This window comes from Aphelocoma coerulescens, chromosome 1 (assembly GCF_041296385.1).
Source record: "Aphelocoma coerulescens isolate FSJ_1873_10779 chromosome 1, UR_Acoe_1.0, whole genome shotgun sequence".
NCBI lineage: Eukaryota > Metazoa > Chordata > Aves > Passeriformes > Corvidae > Aphelocoma > Aphelocoma coerulescens.
This window is the reverse complement of record NC_091013.1, coordinates 65,270,440-65,295,274: the sequence shown is the minus strand read 5'-3', so window position 1 is coordinate 65,295,274 and position 24,835 is coordinate 65,270,440. Positions and strand designations below refer to the sequence as shown.

General features: G+C 38.7%; 1 protein-coding gene across 8 annotated transcripts in view; it reads left to right on the top strand.

The window, feature by feature from the left end:
- Positions 1-21,723, top strand: part of LOC138108272 (RCC1 and BTB domain-containing protein 2) — a 42,606-nt gene extending 20,883 nt beyond the window's left edge. For 5 of the 8 annotated variants that reach the window (XM_069010693.1, XM_069010755.1, XM_069010701.1 and 2 more), the window contains 12 exons: positions 664-724; positions 2,655-2,813; positions 3,296-3,446; positions 4,561-4,727; positions 5,412-5,570; positions 6,632-6,739; positions 8,871-9,013; positions 10,729-10,919; positions 13,794-13,920; positions 16,945-17,081; positions 17,688-17,818; positions 21,089-21,723. In XM_069010693.1, the coding sequence (XP_068866794.1) occupies positions 686-724; positions 2,655-2,813; positions 3,296-3,446; positions 4,561-4,727; positions 5,412-5,570; positions 6,632-6,739; positions 8,871-9,013; positions 10,729-10,919; positions 13,794-13,920; positions 16,945-17,081; positions 17,688-17,818; positions 21,089-21,229 (1,653 nt within the window). In that variant the 5' untranslated portion in view covers positions 664-685 and the 3' untranslated portion in view covers positions 21,230-21,723. The other 3 variants (XM_069010728.1, XM_069010738.1, XM_069010748.1) reach the window with 3 other exon arrangements.
- The last annotated feature ends 3,112 nt before the right edge of the window (positions 21,724-24,835 follow it).

Genomic DNA, 24,835 nt, shown 5'->3' with positions numbered 1-24,835 from the left:
GCATGGCTTTATGTTAGGCAATAATTTTAGGATAGTAGAGTTGTGCATATTTGTGAAGAAACATCTGGTCTGAAAATCTGTTTCTATGGATAATGTACATCGTAGAAATTATACAGGTAATTTACAGAGCTGACAATATTTTCTGAAGTAGAATGAATTTTTTAGGAGGTCTCAGTAAACCTGAAAAGACACAAATGTTTTTCTAACGTTGGTTTCAGAATGGAACTGGAATAAGAGCATTTGAAAGCTTAAGCCAGAAATGGAATTCTCTAGGTGTGCTTTTTCTTTGCTGAAAGAAATGTCTTAAAGCATTATGTCAGCAACGTTTTCAATTTATTTTTACTGCAAAAAAAAGGCGTTGGAGTATGGTGCTCATAAAACATCTTTCTTTCCAATCACAATCTGATTAATTTTCCTAGTTGTTTTAAAAGAAATGTTTTGTCCAAGGATTAGTATTTTAGGTAAGAATACAGAAGAGCAGGGTCTGCCTAACTGATCATTGTACAATTGTATATAAAAGCAAAACTGAGTGAGCTTTGTATTTCTTGTTTTCTCACCTCACAGAAGAAGATAGTCTGGCTTAATATTAAGTGTGTATAGTTTCAGAAAGTATTGTTGCAGCAAAATGATATGATGATTTTAATCACAGTTCTCTTTCTGCAGGGGGACACAAATACAAATCCATATGGAGGATGAACCTCCTCCTCAAGGAGTCAGTGCCAAGGTCAGAGTGTCGATTTGTATTGAGAATTCTGTACTGCTCTGCTCAAAAGGTTCCATTTAGCAGTAGCTTAGTACATGCAAGTAGTTTTCAAGGTGGACAGAAAACAAAAGCTATAGGTAGAAGAAATGATACTAGCAGAAGAAATCTTGCTTAAGTCATCCACAAAGTATAAGAAGAACAATATATTCATATAGCATCTGAGATTCATGTCTAAGTCTGCCTTTCATGACTTCGTGCAATACAATGAGGGAACTGGTCACTTATGGGATATAAATATTGGTAGGCTAAGAGTTCAAGCTGGTTTTCATATTTTTGGAATAAAATATAATGTAGAAGTGTGTGAAGGGAGAAAGTCTTGAAAGGTGAAAGAATATCTCTTACTGAGTTGAGTGTAAGTAATAATTCCAGAGACAGAATTTAGATTATGGATACATTTTTGTCTGATAAAGTTTTGGTTCTTTCTGTTTTGACAAAAAAGATCAGTATCATAAGTATTTCCTTGAGTGCTTTTTATAAGAGTAGTTGGGGATTTTTTTCTTTCAGTGTATTATTTTAGTGTTAAGAAATGCTACAGTTCGGGGTTTTTTTTAACCTGTTAATTATGAGGGCAGGACATGAATTCTTTGTAGAGTGAGGTTACAGGAAAAACAGCTTTTCTATTTAAGATGAATGGGTTCTGACCCACTGAGAACTTTGAATTTAGAGCCCACATTGTAAAGAAACCAATATGTTATTCCAATAAAGGAATCTGTAAAATTTAAGGGCATCCTGACTGTCTTTTTGAATCTCAGACTTCTTCAGTTATGAGCAGAAGTGGGATGCAGTTTTGCTGATGCAGTTGGAAGAGTAGTCTGTGATGCTTTCAGTATTTATCATCATATCTTAAGAGGGTCTAAAATTCTCTGTAGAATAAATGGTAGCCTCTTGACATAAAAAAAATTACTCTGCAAACAGCAGATGAACGAAGACTGATTCCATATGGATTCTGGTCCTTCATCCCTTATGACCCTGCTATGTGTCAGAGAGAACAGCATTTGCTAGGATTAGCTTGGACCTACTTGCTCACTGACTTATTTCATAACATAATGTCTGTTTGTCCAGCTGCCTGCTGCCAAGCCTATTGTGTCAGCAGAATCTTACTTCCCTTTCACTTGCCAATTTGGCTGAAGTTGGTCAGTTATTTGCTGTGAGAAGGTGGGGAAAGAACTGGTGTGATCAAAACCACAACTTTTTTTCCTGTGAAGATGGCCAATCTTTCTTTCCCCTCCTCAGAAGTATATAATAAAGAAATGTGTGATTAACTGCTATTTGTCTAAAGAATTTAATTTAGGATTAATTTAGGGTTTCAGTTTTGCATTTCTAATGTTATGTTTGTGTATATTTTTTCATAGTAAGTGATACTAATTGAAAACCCAATATTCTTAAGGCTGGTATAACATACTTCTGACTCCAAACTGGAATTTATTCACATCTTTGTATGAGTTGGAGGTAGAAAAAATACATACATAAGAACAAATATGCATATTTCTCAAAGATAAGTGTATTCTTGGGCAGATTTCTTTTATGGTTTCTTATTTTAACAACAATTGTAGCACCAGGGGAAAATACACAGATTTCAAATTTTGAATATAGACTTTACACTTTATATTGGAATCCTGTACATTGAATTCTGTAAGATAGCACTTAAGTTGTATGAATATAGTCAACTGTTTAACTTACATGGTACTTTTCTCCATTAATATAGATCCTTTCTTTCTAGATCATGATATATTTTGTTTGTTTATTTAATGCCTTCCTTTCAAGTATTGTAGAATTAAAATACTGGTTTGTAGGTGAAAAAGGAGGTGGTGGTGTTCATCTAATTTTTTACTATGCAAAGGCATACATTTCTCTCTGTGAAAGTATTTGATAGCATTTTTTATAATACCAGGCCTTGGAGGCAACACTGTTGTCAGCCCTGAAGATGCTGGATGTTGGGAAATGGCCGATTTTTTCTCTCTGTTCCCCAGAAGAGCTCAAGTTAATTCGCCAAGCCTGTGTATTTGGCAGTGCTGGTAATGAAGTGCTGTATGCAACTGAAAATGATGAGGTAATTGTCCAAGAGTGTGTATGAATATGACATGTTTAATCAGTTATGTATCAAGTTATTCTGAAGGCCAGCAGTAGGATAGTACACCTAGAGAAAGTTGGTGCAAAAATGTCTGATTGTTTCATTTGCTACTGAAACATTTTCAATTTAAATTAAAGGCTTCCTACCACTGTCACAAAACAGAGAAGATGGAGTTAGACATTTGTTGCAAGTGTATAGTGACAGGATGAGAAGCTGTGGACACAAACTGCAAGATGGGAAGTTCTGATTCAATACTAGGAAAAAATTGCCATAAGAGGGGTTAAATCCTGAAGGAGTTGCAAGATTTGTTTTCCTTGGAACTGTTCAAGAATCTTTTGGACATGGCCTTGCGTCAACTGATCTGTTTAGATCTTTGTTGAGCATGAGGGTGGACCAGTTGACCTTTGGAGGAGGTTTTCCATTGCAACCTAAATTATGAGTCTGTGATTCTTTTATAACAGGTTTTTGTGCTTGGCATGAACTGCAGTGGCTGTTTGGGAACAGGAGACATGCAGAGCACTATAGAACCGAGGAGGTTAGATTCCCTGTGTGGCAAAAAGATAGCCTGCCTGAGTTATGGAAGTGGCCCTCATGTTGTTCTTGCTACAGAAGGTAAAGTATGATCTGAATATTGCTTTTTCAGAGAGTCCACTTAAATTCATCCAGCAGGTGTGAAAGGTCTGGGCTGGTAATGTGTGAGAGAGAGTTGAGATAAGTATTCTGGACTGTTAAGTCCTGCGTATTTTCCCTGGCAAATATGACAGGTCAGTTAGCTTTTTATTTTTAGAAGTTTTTCAAACCCTACTTTGATCTTGTTACTACTTCAGTTACTACTATTAAGTTGCATTCCACCATTTTCTCCAGTCTTCATGGCAGACCATTCTGCTTGCTTTTTTTATGTATGCATCTGTATTCCTCTGAGCTCTGTTGCTGACAGATCTCACTGACACACTCATACTCCTTACCCTGATGATGAAGTACTGCCAAAGAGCAGGTCCAGAACTGATCCTTGATGATTTTTCTTCATAACTCCATTTGCATTAATGGCCTTTTTTAACTTGCCTTTTAGAGGGCTGTGATATGTTACACAATTCTTATGTTAATTATTGTCATTTCCACTTTGCTGTATATTTCTGTGCCATATGTTTCATGTGTTTACTGAAATTTGTATTCACATGTTGGTGAACTGAAGAAAAGGTTGATTGCTGTTGACAAGATAAAGTAATTAGATTTAACCAGTTCTTACAGAAAAGTATTGGTTTAGTGTAGCATTTTTTGCCTTTATAGTTGTGAGGGAACCCTTTTTAGGGAATATGCATATTGTCAGGGAATGAAAGCTTATTATTTGAATTTTCCAAAATGGGAAACAGTGCCAGGGCATAGACAAAAATTCTAATCAATTGTCAGTAACAAAGAAATTTAAATGGGGACTCTGAGTGTCATTTCATCCTTTTCTCTTCTGTATTGCACCATCCCTTTTCTTGCAGAAATATGTTTTCCTTTACTATGATTATGGTGATACTATCCTTTTGGATTTGTGGTCAACACTGTGAGAAGGTAGCATTGTTACACCCATGGGCTGAAGAGCCCCAAAGGACATGTATCTATTTAGACACTTAAGTATGCATTTTGTTATTGAATTTGACTTTTTAGTTTGTAGTTTTATGTTGTGTACTCACTGGAGAAATAGAGATTTTTCAGCCAGCTCTTCACATTTTTCTTGTAGAAGGAGAAGTGTATACATGGGGTCATAATGCTTATAGTCAGCTGGGCAATGGTACAACAAATCATGGTTTCATTCCCTGTCAAGTCTCTACTAACCTGGTGAACAAGAAAGTCATTGAAGTTGCGTGTGGCTCTCACCATTCTATGGTGTTAACATCTGACGGAGAGGTGAGTGTAGTGAGAACAAATATCTGTTTTCTCTTAGTGGAATTCACGTATGTGAGAAACAGAACACTCTGCACCTGTAGCATTAGACCTTGCTTCTTGCAATCCTCACAGTGCTGATGCAACACAAATGTTCCAAAAATATTGAAACTTGTTAGGGTGTAGCTGCTTTGAAGTGCATGCAGAACATTGATTTTGTGCCACATCTGCTTGTAGTAACAAATTGTGCAGCCAGTTCCTTCCTATGCTTTACTCTACTTTAAATGCTTAATGGCATTAAAGCTGATGTTAATGTAAATCACATTCACTGTAAGGAATTCTACCTGCCAAAGTAGAAAGTTTCCTGGAATTTGCCTTGAGGTGCCATTTGTGCCACTTAGCTATTCTACTTTGGATTCTGGAAGAGTAGCAATGGATTCTTCCAGCATTAACCGCAGCCATCATCTTTCCTCTTGCCTTTGTGTGGAGGAACATAAAAGAATGGAATATATAAATACTTAAATTGGCATGTTTTTGTTAGAAACAATTCAGTTGTAAACCTGTGTGTCTTCCTAGGTCTGTAAAACAATGCATCCACTTGCACATACAAAATGAAATTTTTTCTGCATACAGCTTTTTTCTCTCTTGAATATGTACTTTGAACTCTATATTATAAAGCCATCCTTGATGACAATTCTTTTGCAACAGGTATACACATGGGGTTATAATAACTCAGGCCAGGTTGGATCTGGTTCAACAGCAAATCAACCAATTCCTCGAAGAGTTACCAGCTGTCTGCAGAATAAAATAGTAGTTAATATAGCTTGTGGACAGATGTGCTCTATGGCTGTGGTGGAAAATGGAGAGGTAAGAAATTTTAACTGAATATTTGAACTGAATTTTAGTTTGTATAATAACTTGGCATGTAGATAATTTCAAGCCTGGTAGTAATGAGCTATTATTCTGAAAGAAGGTTTACCTTTCCAGATTCCCTCAGGGGTAGCTGCTTATACTGCTCATAAAAACCTTTGTTATTATACCACTGCTGTCTTTAGCATTCATAGACAAATAAATTATTGTCTATACTAGAATCTTAAGTGTTGTGTGTGAGAGTAATCAGTGAATGTGAGAATAATCACTGAATGATATTTTAATTTTCAGTGCTCATATACACGCATCTTAAGAGAAGACAAAGAAAATAAAAGTACATTACATATATTTGTTGTACTGGAGTACCTCTTGAATCTCTCTCATACTTTTTTATCCTCTTTGCAAAGACACAAGGAGGTTGTAGAGTTCTTGATTTTGTTCATATAAGCTGATGGTATTGGGCAGCATACATCCTTGCTAACTCCATTTGTCCAAACACTTGAGTTTAGAACTAAGTAGCTATTGACTGTTTGCAGTAGAACATACGTCACTGAAATTACCAGAGCTCAGTATTTTCCCTTTTTCTTATGTCTGGCATAAAGCTGCCTACTCAAACTGTTGTGCATAGCTTCCAGTTTATACTTGTTCTAGTGTGTTTTCTGTTAGAAGATTTTGGAATGAGAAATTAGCTCTTTGAAGAAGGGAAGTATTATGCTGGATTTGCTCTGTGCTGGCAGGCAGCCATATGAATCACTGATTTTCTGTTCTTCATATTAAAATATTGTAGTCCTACATAATCTAACTCTTAAAGAGTATGAGTATGGAAGTTTAGAATTCTAGATGAGCATGTAACTGGCATCTTAAAGAGAAACGTGTATATATGTGTTTATATAGGTAGGTATATGTGATTGTCTGTGTGTATCTACCTATAAAGTACTAAAATGTGGGGTGAGAAAGATTGAAGAAAATGACTATTATTCAAACTTTAAAGTAGTTGTATTGCTTTCAAAAGAAGTGAATAGTAGCAACCAGTTAAAAGTCCCTGTCTCTGTTTTAAGGTCTATGTCTGGGGGTACAATGGGAATGGCCAGCTGGGGCTGGGCAGCAGCGGCAACCAGCCCACGCCGTGCCGGATCGCAGCCCTGCAGGGCATTCGTGTGCAGCGGGTACGTGTGTGCTGCTCCACCTCAAACCCTCTAGGAACCTCTGCAAGTGTCCTACAGGCAGCATATGCTGCCTTTGAAGGAGATAGCCCTTTGTTTCAAGTGACGTCAGAATGAAAAACACGTGTCCTAAAATGGACCTCTGCCAACAGGGGAGAAACTGTGACCCTGTGGAGTTCAGTGGGAATTTTTCCATTGACTTCCGTGAGGTCAGGATTTTACTTAAAGAGGACTAGACCATTAGAAATGTTTGTTTTGTTTTTTTTCTTCCTTGTGAAAGTTAATTAAAAAAAAAAAAAAATTCCTGTTATTTTAGTAGATAACAGTCTTTCTAGGATGTTCCATTCTTCATTAACCCCGCCTTCTTTTCTGGAAAAATGCCGCAGTTTAGCATTTTGTCTGTCTTGCAGACTGAATTACCCTTTCAGAACTGCACTCCAGCCACACTGACTTAGTGGTGTTTGGAGTCTGAACAAATTACCTCCCACTGCATTTGGCTAACATTTGGTATGATTCCATGGTTAGTCTTGACCTTTGGAGGTTATTGCACTTTACCAAATAGTGGGGCTGCCACCAGTGTAACTAGCAAACTGGTAACTACTTTTGGCTAATAAGAAGTATGCAAATTGACTGCAGGACTGATACTGGAAGTCTTTAATTGATTTATGCAAAAAAGAGGATACTGTCAGGAAAATGATACAATCTGTTAGAAAACATTGGTTTTGCAACCCAGTGAAAATTTGCAAGAGTGTTTTGAACTTTGGATCGTATTTATTGCATTTACTCAGGGAAGCTGTGGATTTTTAAAGTCTTTTAAAAGAAACTCATTTAATTACATCATTTTACATTCAGTGCCTAGGATGTAAACAGTAGCTTTGCTGGTAGCAACTGGTGTTGGATAGTAATATAATAAAGTGAGTATTATGTTCCCCTGTATTTATTCTTCTATTTAGAGAGTGCTCCAGCAAGTTTGGCTTAGATTCTATTTCCATCCACTTCATTTACTTGGTATTGATTAATACCATGCTGTAGATCTCCACTCAGTAAATAACTTAAAGGTTTATTTAATTTAAATTACATCACATGCTTCATGGATGTCAGTGGGGTATATGTAGTTATGGTAGATCTGCTTTGCAGGTCATATAAAGATAGGTGAGCTAGTTTTGAACAATGTAAATTGGTTTTTGATAGCCATCTATCTCTAGGAAGTTACACTAACTCCTGCAGAGCAAGACTGTTGCTGGTAGTGTTGCCACTGTGTATCTGTCTGTATGTGAGGCATGTGCTGCATATGTAAAGTGGATTTGTGAACAATCTGATGTGAGGTACCTGGGGAAGCAGCTCAGCAGGACCAAGAGGGCTTCCCGCAAGAGGTTATGCGTTGACACAGTTGTGTGCAGCCATCAAAATGGAGAGTTTTGTATCTTCCCTCTCTTTTCTGGCAGATTGCTCTTGTTGCTTACCTTGTGTGGTCCATAGACCCTACTGTGAGAGTTTTCTTCCAGTGATGTAAGTTTAGAGAATCACAGAATGGCCTGGGTTGGAAGGGACCCTAAAAATCATCCAGTTCCACCCCCTGTCATGGGCAGGGACACCTTCCACTGGACTGAGTTGCTCAGGGCCTCGACCAACCTGGCCTTGAACACTTCCAGAGATGGGGAGTTATGTCAGCAGAGGGTTCTCTGAGCACTAGAGCTGGCACAGGGAGGGGGCAGTTCTGTGTGGCTGTCAGTCAGGGATGAGAGGAGCAGACAGGGAGACCCCACCTGTTTTTCCAGTGGTAAGCTATTCATATTGGAGCAGTTGCCCCTGGAGCAAGGCCAATGCAAGGCAGGCAATCTTCACTTTTCTGCATGTTGTTCATATTTGTCATAAAGCTTTCCTTCTTTCTAAGTTTCCAGCTATTCTTTTTGCTCTGCTCTTGAGATTATCTGTCAGGGTTTCTCACTGGTATATTTTTTCCTCAAAGTCACCTCATCTAATTTCCTTCCATTTGTAATCAACTTACCTGTATTTGTAGTTTTTACACTGGTACAGAATCAATGACATTAATGTATAGCATAAGATGCATCTATCTGTATTAACTTACAATTACATAAAAATGAGATTTTCTTCTTTTTATTATTCCTTATAGGTTGCCTGTGGCTATGCACATACATTAGTGCTAACAGATGAAGGTCAGATATATGCCTGGGGAGCCAATTCATACGGCCAGTTAGGTACTGGGAATAAAAGTAACCAGTCTTACCCTACAACAGTTATTGTGGATAAGGACAGGTAATACTTACAGTCTTGCAATCAGACATTGGTTGACATGCTCTGAGAAGAACTACATAAAATTATGGTATTTTTAATCTATTTTTTGGGGAGAAGGAGCCTATAATTTTTTGCAATGGTTCATCTGCTAAACATGAACAGAATTTTCACTGAAAATGCTTGAATCTGCCCCATAACCATCCCTATGAAAAAGAAATGGATATTCTGAGCCTGAATATGTTATTTTCTGCTTCGGCTCACACTGTACTTTACAGGCCTTAATTGCAGTTTCCCTTCAGTAGTGTAGTTTCATTGTTTGTTTGAAGTCAACAATAAAAGCTTTATTGTCTGTGAATATAAATTGTATTTTAATGTGCTACTTTTGACGAGAAGCATACTCAGAAGAAGTGAAGGGTGGACATCCACAATTTGTGTTTTTTCTGCTATTAAATCTGGCTCATAACCCAGGAGGGAGAGAAAGGGAGGAGTTCTTTCTTAGCATTGTTGCCTAAAAATTAAGCTTAGATTTTTGCAAGTTTAATATTTTCCTCTAGGTCCTTGAGGGGTTAGTGGGGCAGTTATTTCTATTGCTATTGTAAAGCCACGTATGTATATGATCAGAAGTCTTGATTTTGGCCTCCTGTTGTGAATAAGAAGGAAAGTGAGATGTCCCTCTTAACTCTCTGTCTGAGTACATCATTGTGAGGAAGTGGCATTGCTGCTCTGGTGATGAGACATGGCCTGATCTTGAACATTGCTATTTCTTTGTGTCTATTTGTGGTTTTGCTTAAAACATTGGTTTTGTTTTTTCCAGACACTTCGGCCTCAGTTAAAATGTTACAACAATGATTTAATACAAATTTTAGTGTTGCATGCTGCCTTTCCCTTTTGTTGGTCAGAATATGAATTCTTGGTGCCAGTGAAAATCTTGCCTCAATAAAGCCTGCAAGATTTGTGCATACAGCTTTAAACAAGTTGTTACCCTGCCATTATCCCCAGGCAGCTGGCAAACAAGTAAACAAGCAGTAGTTCAGACTGCAAAACAGTGGATTGTGTAATGCTGTACACAGTGGGAGTTTTGAAGTCCTAAATCAACCTTAGAATTAGAGACATAGCCTAGCTAAAACACACTTAGAAGCAACTTTAAGTGCTGTTCAGTTCTAATACTTAATTTTAAAAATGAAAGTCCTTTACATGTAAGTAATAATAATTATATGATGAAGTATGTTTAACTTTTTGGTTTATAACTGTTACCAATAAGTAAAAAGGCTTTCATTAATTTTCATTTATAAGCCAAAAGGCAATTTTTTTTTAATGCCTCCTCATTTCCTTCTTCATCTTCTCCAAGTATTTGTTCTCTACAGCTCAATGCAGCCACTCACCTCACTGTCCAGCACCACCAAGGACATTCAGAGACTTGAAACTCATCATAGCTTTGCTTGAGATGGCTGAGGGGTCAGGAGTGTGCTGCAGCAGATACAGGGCTCTACTGCCACGGTGGCTGCTTGCTCCCAAGATGCTTTTCCACAGAGAAAGTTTGAGTGCATTCTGTTTGAAGAAACACTGCCAGCCCTTTTTAATTTTGCTATGTACGACCAGAAAGCATTCTTGCTTACATGTGTGCTTACAAGCATGTCTTGCACCAGCGGAACACAGGAGGCCATGAGATTGTTCACTGCATTCTGCTCTTAATGGGAGTGACCTGCTTTTTTCCTTTTGTTTGCTTGTAAATTCAGAGTTATAGAGATCGCAGCCTGCCACTCTGCGCACACGTCGGCTGCCAAGACGCAGAGTGGCCAGGTGTACATGTGGGGCCAGTGCCGGGGCCAGTCCGTGACCTTCCCCCACCTCACCCACTTTGCCTGCACTGACGATGTGTTCGCCTGCTTCGCCACCCCCGCCGTCATGTGGCGCCTGCTCTCCGTAGGTGAGCTGAAATACTTCTTTTTCTGACATCTTCTAAATAGGATCATTATTTCATAAAACAGTTGTGTGTGTTTGAAGCCTAAACTTAGTTTCTCTCAAAAATTTACATGGGGAAGTGTAGTCCTAGTGACATGTTACATATGTGTAAGTGCAATATGGAATTGTAAAAAATTGCTAAAGCCTGAGGGCAGTGCTAAGTAATTGTCCGTTTTATTGATGTGGGTTATTTCTATGGGGAAATGCCTTAGGTTTGGGGAGGGGCTTTTTTTGTGTAACCTCTGTATGTGACTGTCCAGTGGCTCTGGGTGGAAAAGCTGAGTTTTAATTTGGAGATTTGAGGAAGCCATGCAGAACCTTTAGGGACTCTGAAGCTTTCTTTGATGCCCTTAAGTAGACTGCTTAGAATTGAGGGACCCAAATTCCCGTGTTCTGAATTGGCCACAAGCATTCAGCCTCATCACAAGTGATCATGACCTGATCTTCTGAACAGACAAGTTGCTGGATCTCAGATATTTGGTTAGCATTAAGATCTGTCTTGCTGGCCTTGACTAGAAAGAATTAAGTATACAGCATTGGCTACCAGAGAGCTCATTCTTCAGCTACAATTTAATCCCATAATGGTTTCTAATAAAGTTGCTGGGGTGTTGCTGGGTTTTTTTGTTTGGTTTGTTGGGGTATTTTTGTTGTTGTTTTTGTTGGTTTGGTTTGTTGTGGTTTTTGTTTGTTTGCTGTTGTTCTTGAGGGGTTTGTGTGTTTGGTTTTTTGTGGGGTTTTTGGGGGTTTTTTTGACCATGACTTCTTGGTCCCTTTGGAAATACTGCTACTGCAGCAACGCTGTACCAAAGCATAAGATGAAGCCTTACAGGAGGAAAAAGCTGCTTTTCTTTTTAAACAAAACAAGTTTCAGATGCACTTTAAAAGCCACATTCTGATATGTGCCAAGTGGTCTGTTCAACATCCCGGCACTATTCAGGGGCTCTGAGCAGGGTTCCTTGTGATGACACAGGGTATAGGATGCTGGCTATCAGGCCCTTACCATGTCTTCTGGGTTGTTTTTAGTCAGATGACTGTGCTGGTTTCAGATGTGCCTTTTTGCACACTCCAGGAGCTGAGTGTGACTGTCCTCTTCATCCTGTCCCCAGGACTGACTCACTGTTGTTTGTTACCTGATGTATGCGTGGTGAGAATCCTCAGGCAGCTGTGTCCTGGGATCTTACATCTGCTGACCTCGGTGCCATGGACATCTGCCATGCTTACAGCCCTCTCTGTCTGTTTTATTCTGGTGCTTCCACACCCAGGCATTCCCATTCTCTCCATGTTGTGGCAGTTCTGACATTTCTAATACAATTCTTAGCACAGGCTGCTAAGGAGTTTTCTTGGCTTTGTGCCTTGTCAGTGTGAACTGCCTCTTCATTCCCTTCCTCTGGTTCCCCCTTCACTGCTGTAACAGTGAAATAAAAGCATGTGGTTTCCCTCTAAGAGTTTCAAAGCTGAACCCCACTATATTCAGTTCTCCTCTCATGGCTGTAGAAGTCATCTGGAGATGTATCTTGGACATCTGGATTGCCAGCTAACTTTGAGGAAGAGTTTCAGCTTTGCATTAGTTGCTAAAATGCTTACTTGTTTGGATAGCAGAGGTCTGAATAAATAAACCACATATTGTACAAAATAAAAACAAAGTATTTTACAGTATCATTGTTTCAGAAATATTTCATTTTTCTTACCACTATATTGGATTTCTCTCCCCCATCCATTTTACCTGTACCAACCCAAATTGGGTATACCTGACATTCTCTAAATGAAATGCAAAATGATTGTGCTAAACAAAGTGTAACAGCATCAAAGTGTGTATGTGTGGGTTAAGCTTTTTCCAGAGCGTGTGGAGACGGTCTTTCCATTTCCAGCTGAATACTATTCTAATTTCTAGCTTGGTAGGTTACAGGACCTAGCATTTATGTAATTTTCTGTAGAGAACAACTAATTACTGACCCACAAGATCTGTATAAACCTGTAATGTGTATTTATATGGTAAGAAGACAAAATGTTGTGATGGTTAAGAATGAGGTTTGGGGGTGGAAGGGGTTGTTGATTTTTTTAGTAGTATTAAAGAAGATGGTTTTCTGAGTGTGATGACGATTTGGATCAGTTCAGGAGGTAAAATTTTGTATGCAAATGATGAATGACTTCTCAAAGCTGTCTGGTAACTTTATAATGCAAATGTTATGTACACAGTGGGATATACAGACATATGACACAAACAGGAATATGCAGACATTGACACACTGTGCTTCTAACACCATTAAGTCTAGGGAAAGCTATCCTTTTAGAATAGACTTGTAAGTGTTGGTATTTACTTTTGGGGATATTGCACTGGGCAGTTTCACTGCAACCAGCAAGTTGTTTCTGTAATAGATTTATTTTTGCTGTAATATAATGTCTCCTCATGAGAGCATTTCAGAAAATTTTATTATGATTTTTCAATTGATCTTTTGAGGCTCTTATAATAACTAACAGTTTTAATTTGAAATAATTTACTCAGTAATGGTTGACAGCATTTTCTATCAGATGCAGCAGTAAACTTCTGAGACTGTTAACTTTTTTTTTTTTTCTGACCTGATATAGATGAGTTAGAGGAGTGGAATTTACAGGTTTTTTAATAGAGATATTTTCTTGGAGCAGGAAACTAAAAAGAACTGAAGAAAGCTGTCCTTTCTTTGTTTTTCTGGCTCACACAGAATGCACAGGCTGCTGGGGGGTTTTACTAGCCTTAAGGAGATGTATTTACTAAGAGTGTTAATTGCTGACAGATACCCAGTTGTAGTGGGAGATACTTGTATTGCTTACTACTTTATAGTAAGTCCCTTATTTATTCTAGAGCCCGATGACCATCTGACAGTAGCCCAGTCACTAAAGAAGGAATTTGACAACCCTGAAACTGCAGACCTGAAGTTCCTAGTGGATGGAAAATACATTCATGTTCATAAAGTTCTTCTCAAAATTAGGTAAGGAACAAACTGTATAAATTGTATAAACTAAACTGTGTAGTGTAGTCCACTGTGCTGAGTCATCACTGCAGAAAATTCTTTACTTATTCTTGCAAATTCTCTTTTCCCTGAGTCAGGGATTCATCTTCTGTTCTTTGCTGTTACTCTCTGTCACTTCTTGTAATTATCAAACATGTTGCTCTACTACCTGTCTTTCCATCACTTCCCTCCATCTGACATCTATCCTCCTTTGTGCTGCCTAAGTGGCCTTAATCATGATTTCCAATAACCTTTTCCTGCTGAGGAAAAGGCTCACTTACTTCTGCTGTCTTCCCAGTAGTTAGAATCAGTTTTTTCCTTCTTTATATGCTTGGCTTCCTCCACCAGAATTATTTGAGGGGGTTCTGTTTATTCTTGGCTTTCTTTCCTTCCACACGACCCTTCAGTTGTTTCAGCAACTTCTGTAGGCACTATCCAGATTATCTTTTTTCTCCTTTTATGACAGATTTCTTGTTCTACTTGTTTTAAACCTTCTTATCAGTGAGTTTGACTTTTAAGCTGGCTTCTCTTTCTGTTTTTACAACTTTTTGCAAGTTAAAATCGCTTTACAGTGAGATTTGACATAAGCAGTTCTACAGAATGATCTCATTATTATTAACATGCAGAGAGATTAATTTGTTACTGCTGATGTGGTTTCTACTGGGATATTCTAGAGACCCTGCTTTAGATCTCTTCTGCCTTGCCAACTGCTTCTGCTTCATCCTCCTCATTGTTACAATATTTTTTTCTCTTTGCTATTTTTTTTTCTCAAAATGCTTGGCTATCTCACTCAGTTTATCGCCACTCTCATCTTCCTACTTTTGCTCCTGAGTCCTAGTAGTGATTTCTTGTATATTACTGTGTAAATTTGAAATTCCCTGTTAATTCTTGCCTGTTCCTGTTTTGTTGGAGTTTTTTCTGCTCTCCTCTTACTGCATCAATTACCTGTATTACTTTTGTCCTCCCTTTACTGGCTTCATTGCTTGTACATTACACTCATGCCTATGGTCCACCCTCTTCATTTGGAATGCCATGTGTTCTCTATCAGATACCACCAAACCAAAATCAAATCTTGTGTATGCCCAAAATGTTCCAGAGGTTCTTTTTCCTGATAACCAGACTGTATGTAGCTTTCTGTTACTTCTTTTTCTTGCTCTCTTTCTCAGATTATGTGGCATTCTGTGAAGGAAATATGTCTAATTCTAAAATGGATTTAAATATATGGTGTTACCAAAATACTATGAAGGAATAATAAAGCATCAGGCACAGTCTGTACAATTAATATGTTGTTTGAGTGTCATGATGCAACTGGATCAGGGTATTTAAAATGGTATTTTGCAGCATTCAGCCTCTTCCAGGGCACTGTCGTGAAAGCAGTGCTGGTACAAGTTCCTTTTCATTATCCAGTCATTTCTTTACTGCTTACAAGGACTTCTTTCCATCTTGTCCTATTCCTGTTCTTGAACTGGATCCCCTTGTTGGTGGTTATTGGCTGGCAGTGGTGGTGAAATGTCTGGGAATGCCCGGCTCAGTGAGAGCTGCCCAAGGGCAGCGCTGCCTGCAGGAACAGATACATCCCAGTGTGCAGGTGGGATTCATCAGCTCTGCATTCAGCCAGCCACAACTGGGCTGGGCTGTCCCTGATGGTGACAGGGAGAGAAACACTCCAAAGGATGAGTCACTCCAAGATGCTTTGCAGGCTGGAGGATGTGTGCTAACCAATTCTTATTTTCATTTACTTATTACTTTTTCAGGGATCAGTGTGTACCACCTTCTCTCTGACTTGTGTGTGGTGCCATTGGGGCACAGACCATTCCCAAGGTCTGATCCACACGGGATGGATAGCATGGTCACCACTACTTAACATGAGGCTCTGGGAAGCAAAACAATGAGTATTTTTCGGCCTCTCCCAATGCCGGAATGTGGTAACACATGTGCAGAAGCTAGATAATGACTTTCTATTTCTTTATGAATTTGACAAAGGTTTCCAGTATTTTATTAAAAGCCCCAAAATACTAAGATTAAAAAAAATTATTTCAATAACCAGTAAAATGTGAAGAACTTAAGTGATTAGTTAATTGTTTTTCATTTGGATTTAAGTGATACTGTCTTTAGGTTGTAGTCTTGTCTCAGAGACATTAAAAGGAAACCATCCTACTTTTTATAGAGAAGTTTGAGTAAAAGAAGAGAAAATTTAGATGTGGGAGAGTTATAAATTAGTGTTGTACAAAAAGGTACAATTAAATGTGGTTGTTATAGGAAAAGTTATCAGAGGTGGTGATGTTCGTTTATATCAACAAAAATTTTGAAAACAATGCGAATGTTAGGATGCTTTTTGGGGAACAGTAAGTTACAGTGCATTGTAAATTACTGTGAACTGCAAGTTGCAGATTACAGCTGTCAAAGGCAGTGCTTTGTCCTTGTTTGTATCTGTCACAGAAGCATTCAGAATTATAAGAAAAAGGTGATGAAAGATCTGAGTGAGAGTGTCTTAGCTTTCAATAATTTATCCTTGAATATAATGATTAATGCTAAATTGTGTATGGACTCTGACACTGGAATAAATGATATCTAAAATTATTAATAATTTCCCTCTTCATTAGGTAGTGTTGGAGAAATCAGGGTCAAATGTCAGAATTATCTAAGTTAATTGTAAACTTTATCTTCTATGAGACAGGGAATAAAATTAATTGCTAATGTACAATGTAATTAAGAAAATGGCATCAAAACCAGATGGATAATCCTTGTAGATATTGTAAGTAGAAATGGATCCTGCCATAAAATATTAACAACAAATAAAATTCTAAATTATATGTATCAGGCTTATAAGCCTTGTAAGGCTTAAAGAAATTAAGATGTTCAAAGCAAGAAATCATGTAGCTAGAGGTTCTGCTTGTGAATTTAGGCTGTTAGGACTGATCTGTTTTTTTACCAACTTCTTGCTGCAGCTCATCTTTCAAGCTTAACTCTTTACAGTGTACAATCTTTGTTCATGTTTTGTAGGTGTGAACATTTTCGCTCCATACTCAATAATGATGATGAAATTATAGAAATGAGTGAATTTTCTTATCCTGTTTACCGAGCCTTCCTGGAGTATCTGTATACAGACAACATTAGGCTCCCTCCTGAAGATGCAATAGGTATTTGTCATAAATGTAAATTACTCTAGATTATTGTTTTTGAAAAGTTCAATCTGTGTCGTTACAGGGTAAGGAAAGCAGGGCTTGTTAATTTTAGTTTCATTAGCTCTTAAATCTTGAGGTTGGCAGGTGTCAGGAAGAAAGGATGCAGTAGCAGGAAACATGCCCAAGGAGAATGAGTGGTGGGCATGCAGTGAGATCAAACATGCAAAGTTTTCAAAAAGAGCTCATTGTTGCTCTTATTAAGAACTTCCTTTTATTCAGAAAGGCACTAATGCCATCCTGAAACTTTTCTTATTTGAGTAGCTGTAGCGATTTTTGCTCCTGAACGAAAAGGGAGCTCTTCCCTGCATGAATTTAAGAGGAGGTAAGTCAGTAACTGATGTCCAGAATGGGAACAAGAGAACAGAACACTTGCATAGTAATACAATGGTTCCTTTTTTGATACGTCTGTAGGGGACCTAAAAAAATGCACACATCAGCTAAGGAAAAAACCAGAGCAAGTCTTTGATTAATTCAGCCTAAAACAAAAGGGTAGTTGATTAATTTGAAGAGACACTAGTATATTTTGCACCACAATAGTTAAAGCTGTATGAATTTTCACAGGGCTGCTAGATTTGGCAACACTGTACAGAGAAAACAGACTGAAAAAGCTTTGCCAGCAAACCATCAAACAAGGCATTTGTGAAGAGAATGCCATTGCTCTTCTTTCTGCTGCTGTCAAGTATGAAGCTCAGGTAAGAACTTCTCTTCAGGTAAGCAGTTGTTTTCTGAGAAATGAAGCTGCCTAATGTAAACATGACTGTATTTAACTGCTGAGGCATGATTACTGTAATTTCCCTTTCTGGCTTTCCAGATGTTTGTTTTCCCCTTTTTAAGCTGTAAAATAAAAATTGAAAAACCCCCAGTTACTAGTGTTTTCTTCCTGCTCTTTTGGCTTGCACCTGTGAGTCAGGGTTCTTAATCTGCTTCCTGCTTTGTTGTGTGGCATGCAAATTTCTCACTGCTGTTTACATCTCTGCCTTTGGATTTTGCCCTGTCTTTCAGTCCCTGAGTTCCTCACCTAATCATTTTGTCTGCCAGTGTCTGGTACAGTCATTCTGGTACTGACTTTTACAGGCAGTGGGAGAATTTACGTATAAAGTCCTTGCATATTTACACTTGTGCTTATATAAAAAAATCCATTTTGCAGTATTGTTTACAGTGAATTGTGCTGACATACAACAAATCACCTATTGTTAATATTCTCCCCATATCCTGTCATCCCCATATCCTGTGGTCCACCCTTGATTGTGGAATGTGTCACTAGCACTCAGCCTGTTAGCAGTGCTTTTTTCATAACCAAATACTTTCAAAGATATTTTCCTTTTCTCATCTTCTTAGTGCTGTGATGATTGTGGAAGTAACTATGTGGTGGGTTTTATTATTCAGAAGGTCTGCTTATGTATTTTAGTCACAGGGGACATTGTTATAAATACCTTTCAGGTGTGGGAGGCAAGTAGAAGGAAGAGACTGAAGCAAACACTGAGTTAAAAATGTTGCAGAAGTCAGTGCTGTATGGAGACAGCAAACTGTAGGAGATAATTTTGTGTAGGAGTTGCAAAAGGGAGGCTGGAAGTCGGTGAGTTCTGTCCATTGAAAGGGGATAACAAGGGATTAGTAGATAGTAAGATCACCAGCTGCCAGTTACAAGGCATTTGTAACCCAGGTATCAGAAACAGAGGGCATGAACAGCTGGGGCAAAGACGAGCTGTGCTTTCAGTGTGCTGTGCTGGTACAAGCCCAGCATAGCAGGGAAGACTCTACAGGAAGGCATGACCCAATGATTTGGTTCTCTTAACAGCAGATTTTTTCATTAAAATTTTATTCTGTAGTTTCTCCTCATACAAGCTTTTCAACATTTTTGAACTCTTCAAAGCAGAAGTATTTTTGTTGATCTGCATCTGGTGAAGTAGTTAAAGAGTAAAAGATATGTTTAGGTGTGTTGTGAATTAGTAAAACTAGTCTGGACAAAGTACCAGAGTTCATAATGGCTGAGACACAGTAAAAGGGATTGGCTGGATAACTAAATATGTGTTATCTTCCTCTTCCTTCTGTGATTCAGTATTTTACTCTTTCAAAACATGTTACAGTTTAACACAATTGTCAGATGATGAATTGGTTCACCTGCCCTGGCTGCAGCATGTGCCAAGCTCAGGAGTGCATTGTTGCCCTCCTCCCTACACCCACAGCTCAGAAAGGGATGGAGTAGAATGGCTTTGGGGAAATGCAGCAAAGATTTCTTTATCAAAGACATGGGGATAGCCTCTGGCTAAGGATCTTCCGGTGTTCTACATTAATATAGTAACTCCTGTTTTGGGAACCATGTGCAGTGTGTCAGGACTTCAGTAGAAAACTGTCAAAAGAAGGATTATGAAAGAGGCCTCATATTTTGGAAGTTTGAAAAGATAGAATTCAATTTTTTTTGTCAATAAATGTGAAGACTGCAAGTGAAAGATTATCGTGGTGTGTGATATGCCCTTCACATTACAAATTAAATGAAGACTGACTTGACTACTGTATGCATTGTTAGGATTTAAAATGCTTGAAAATATTTTTTCCTATCTTCAGAAAATACAAAGAGCTGCAGCTACAAGTTACTTTAAAGCATATTTCTCATATACACTGCAGCAAATTTTAGACTAATCATCTTCTATAAAACAGAATAAAAAGGACACTATTTCTTGAAACTGCAAGATTTCTCTGTAATCTATGGTCCTCTTCATACCAGCACCAGAAAAGGCAGGTGCTGTTCATTTAAGTTAGCATAAAAGTTCACACCTTGACTGTAAAGCAGCTCAGGTTCTGACAGTACCATTTCAGAAGTCTGCTGGAACTTAAGCTGTCACTGTCTTTGATTGTTTACATTTTTTATTTCCTCTGGTTTTTTGCTTCTGTTCTCATTCCTTTCCTACTTTCCCAGTAGAGAGATACTTCTTATACTATGTATCTTCTTTGAGGATATTTTGTGCTTCATTTAAAGCTTTAATTAGATCTTGAAACATGGAATCTAAGGAAAAGGTTTCAAAAGGAAATGCACAGGTAGTCTTCTGAGTATCTTTCTACTATTAATCCCAGGCTACAATGTTTCTGTAGTTAACATAGAATTAAATTGTCATGGGTTACTCTTTTTGCTGTAACCTTTGAAGAGTTTATAGTTTATGGATCAATTCTGACTTCCTTGCTGCTGGCTCTGGCTCTGGCTGCAGAAGGTAAAGAATTTTCCTTCAGAGCAAGTTGTTGCATAGGACCCAACTAAAGGAGACTGACCCAGTACATGGACAGAAGGATTGCCACTGTTGTGAGGAGTTGGAGTGGGAAAAATCTGCTGTGTGCAGTCGTGGTTGTATGGCTTGATGGCTTGTACCCCTGTACCCCTGTGCTGAATAGCTGAGCATACTCTTACAGTGAGACCAGAACAAGACAGTACCTTTTGTGCTATCCAGGAATCCCATTAGACAGAGGGATACAATTCCTAGGTTTGCCATGAAAGACACGTGTATCCTAACATGCTGTTTGTGTTCAGCAAGCATCATCACATTTTGCATCATATTTTGTTTTTATTTCCAGCATGACTAAGATATCTGCTGTTTTTCACAGGGCCACTACCAAATGCAGTGCAGGGAGGAAAAGAAAGGAGTTATTGATGCTCTAGTAGTTCTGTGTGGGGCAAGTTGATGGTTTCACACACTAATAACTTTTCTAATGCATGTGTAATAAGTTCTAGTAAATATGATGGAGTTCTAGAGCTGATTTAGGTGGCTACTCCTGTTTTTTCAAGTTAGGTTTATTGAGTAGTTTGTATGAACAAATTTCATCCTGTCATTTGGGATCTCATCAAAAGGATCAGAAAAGGGTGAACAATCTGGTATATTCTCTGCTAATTAAGTGACAGATTTGAAACAAAATAATAATGTTAATGGATTTATCAATCATTCATGTTACAAATTACTCCAATTTGTTCCTAGGACTTGGAAGAATTTTGCTTCAGATTTTGCATAAACCATTTGACTGTTGTTACACAAACTCAAGGCTTTGCAGAAATGGACCATGACCTTCTGAAAAACTTCATTAGCAAAGCCAGCAGAGTGGGAGCATTCCGAAATTGAGGTCTGACTACTACCAAGCTGAAGAGCATGTCCTCTTCCCTCCTGGAAACACTTCTCCTTTGGAGAACTTCTCCATGGTCAGAATGTGCAATGCTTTGGAAGGAAAGTCTTGGTGTCCATCAGCTTAGGGAGTGTATGGAAGTCCACTAACATGTTAGCTTTGTAAGGACGGCTACAGTGTAGGTGTGTGGTGACTGTTGATTGCCAACAGCCAGAATTTAACACAAAAATCTAATGTAGTAACTACCCTTTCCCTCTCAAGCAAACTAAGCTTGTCATTATCTAGTCTATCTAATTTTTAATTTTTTTTTAAACAGTCTGTGTTTGGATTTTATGGGACAGTGACCTGTTTGCTGCTAAAACTTCCATGGTGTCCTTTTGTCTCAAAACTCAGTTAATATGCCATAGTGCGCTTCTTTTTGTCTGGTTATAATTCAGTGAAGATACAAACTTGTTTTTCTGGACGTGAGTAAAACAACATAAGTTCTTTAGGGTGAGAGGCTTTTTGATTTGTAGGAGGATATGTCTCACTTGCTGGTTGTTTGGAGTTTATTTATGAGGAGCTTCAGCAGGGTATTACACTTTTGCGTTCCCAGCACCTGTCTCATATTTTAGCCAGAATGAAAAGAATCTTCCTTTCCATTACACCTGACATGGTCCCTGGCACCCCGATGGAAGCACTCACCAAGTTTGTCTGGATGTGAATTGTCATGCTGTGAGTTTTGCTACAAAGAAAACCACCTAGTTACAAACCCAAACAAGATTTCAAGAAAAGGAAGTTCCACTTGAGGCTTATTTATTCCTGTCTTACTCTCTCAGATCAGAAAAAATGGAGAAAAGGGTGATTTTGAAGTGGTAACTTCAAATGAATTGAATTCATAAGAGTGAACTGACACTATATTCCAGATGGTGATAAAGGCACCTTGTCCAACTACAGCGTTTCAGATTCTCCTGTGGTCAGAGCTGCAAGGTGCCCACATCACTTTCCTTTCAGGGCTGCTCAGGAGAGAGGAGGTGCCCTCTGGATACGCCTCTCTCCCAGCACTGATCATCGGTGGCTAAGGTAGAGGAGATGCTTCATTTCTAACTGGCTGCAGTGAGTTAAGGTGAAAACCCCACCCAGTGCTGCACAGAGGGAGGTCTGCCCCATTACAGAAGGTGTGGAGGAGCTCATGGAGCATTTACTTGAATTTTCTAACAGGTAACTATGAATTCACCCTGAGAATTTCTCTTAAAGTTCTGACTGAGTGAAGTGACTTCAAGTGCCTTTTGCAATATTTTATGGGAAAGACAAAAAGCTGGATGCCAGGCTCAGTACACTAATTATGTAAGTAGTCATGCAACCTTTCTGCAGGTCCCTGCTGTGCCACAGCATCCTTCAATGACTTTTTCTAATCCTCAAATGTGGTTCCTAAGAACCTAATTCCCTTAAATTATCACATCCTCATGTCTAAGGTAGAAATAGCTGTTCCTTACTATATTGGAGGCTCATTTCTCAAACAATCCTGTTCTTTGAGGAAGAGTAGGAGGAAAAGGAGCAGAAAAGCAGTAGTGAGTAGTGCCCTCCCCATTCACCCCAGACCCTGTGGGTGTGAGTGGAAAGGTGAAGCACGCAGGCAGCAGAATTTAGGAGGAGGGTGATGAGCAAATATTTTGGAAAATGCTGTGGTAAACATTTACTTGTGTTTGAGACATTTGCCTCAGACTCTCACTAGAAAGATATTGGATCATCTACTGCTAACAAGCACATTCTGCCACCCCCTCAGTGATGAGTATGACTTCCTCCAGCAGCATTAGTGCTGTTCTTAGCAGCTGTGTCAGTATTTTGTGTTCAAACAGAAGTGGTCAAAACCTTTCCAGTACATAATGCAGATTCATCAAAACCACAACATTGCTGGGGGAGGAGATGAGTTTTGGTAAGTTTGTGTTGAGAAGCACTTGACACCAGCACCCAGATAGAGGTTACTGCAGACAGTAAAACAGGGGCCTGGTAGGGCACAGCTTTACTGCGACCCCTGTGTGCTCTAGCTCAGCCCTGGTCATACCAAAGCATGGACATAAGGAATTCTATGTAAGCCAAGGCTGCATATCCCTGGTTAAGCCTGGGATGCCAGATTCACCTGCCAGCATTTCCTTAAGAGTAGCAGTGCATGGAATGAGGGCCTACAACCACATCCCAGCCTTGGGGCAGCAGTGGGCACCAGCCCCTGTCGCGCTCCAGTGGCATCACACTGGCACACATCCAGTCTCACTGGGAAGTGGAACCAGCTGGGCACCTACACCCCTGGTACTGGCTTGGCAGTGGTCACTCCAGCTTTCCTATGGCATGTGTTACGAAAGGTCTCTCCACACATTTCTGTTTTACTCAAAAGAATCAAACAAAAAACTATAAATGCGAAGTGGTGAGGGGTTTTTGACTCAACATCTGATAAGAAACCTTATCTGGCTCCCTGGAGGCACTACTGCATGGAATGATAGCACTGGAGAGGGACACCACTCTCCAGGACTGCCTCAAGTTCATAAAGTAGTTGAACAGTTACTGCAGCTGAGATGGCATGCTGCTTGGAACAAGGCATTTTTGGCTTAATATTACCAAGTGCCATTTTTTTTCCAATTTATTTCCTTGCTGCTCATAACTTCCAACTAACCATATACATTAAAGCCTACGTGCAATTTCAGAATAATTGACAAAGCCTGTAATTTTGAGAAAAGGCATCTCTGGACTGAATGAGGGTGAGGCTAAAGATCCAGTATGTCAGCACTGGCTTTTATTCTGTGTCAGCTGCCCTGGATGTAATAGTGTTACATTCATAGAAACATTTATTTATTTAGTTTTTTAATTTTCATTGCATGCATTTTCAGGTTAATGTTAAAAAAAAAAAGTCCTAACTGGCTGAGGTGGTTAAATGTGGATGCATGGATGTAAATATATGCTTGAAACCCAACCATGGGACATTTCAGAAGAAATTAGGGATGCATTTTACTGTTGTGAGATAGTCTGCAACCACCTTGTTTGTGGATCTTGCAGGTTAAATACTTAATAAAGTATTGTTCTGTTTTAGGATACCGCCGACAAAAGGTATTTATTAAAAAGTGAGAATATGGTCAAGCATAAACTGTGTCTGGGGTTTAAATAAAGAGCAGTGTTCCACTTTCCAGAAAGGAGTCTGGAGAGAAAAAGAAATTAGATGGGTAGGGTCATTTAAAGGTTCTCCTAAGTTACTGAAGCTAAAAGCCAGCACTGCATTGTCATCTAGTACACAGCTGTAGAGTTTTGTTACAATGCTTGGTAACTATGTAAACTGTTGTTTTGATATGATCTCAAGTTCCCTGGGCTTTCCTTGTAAAACAAAGCATTTATTTGCCCCATAGAGGCAGGATTCATTGGCTACCACCCAATGATGTAGAAAGTTTACAGCCTGAACGAAAATGATTTTTTGTTTCTTTACAAACTTACCCGGTTTAATAGACCATTAATAAAAATGTCATAATATTTAAAACAGTACGAGTGAGATTTTTTCCTTTCTTTTCAGTAAAAATGAAGAAAATTTGATGCTTGTAGACTGAGTTAACTGTGTGTGGGAGAAAAGTAAACCAGATTAATAT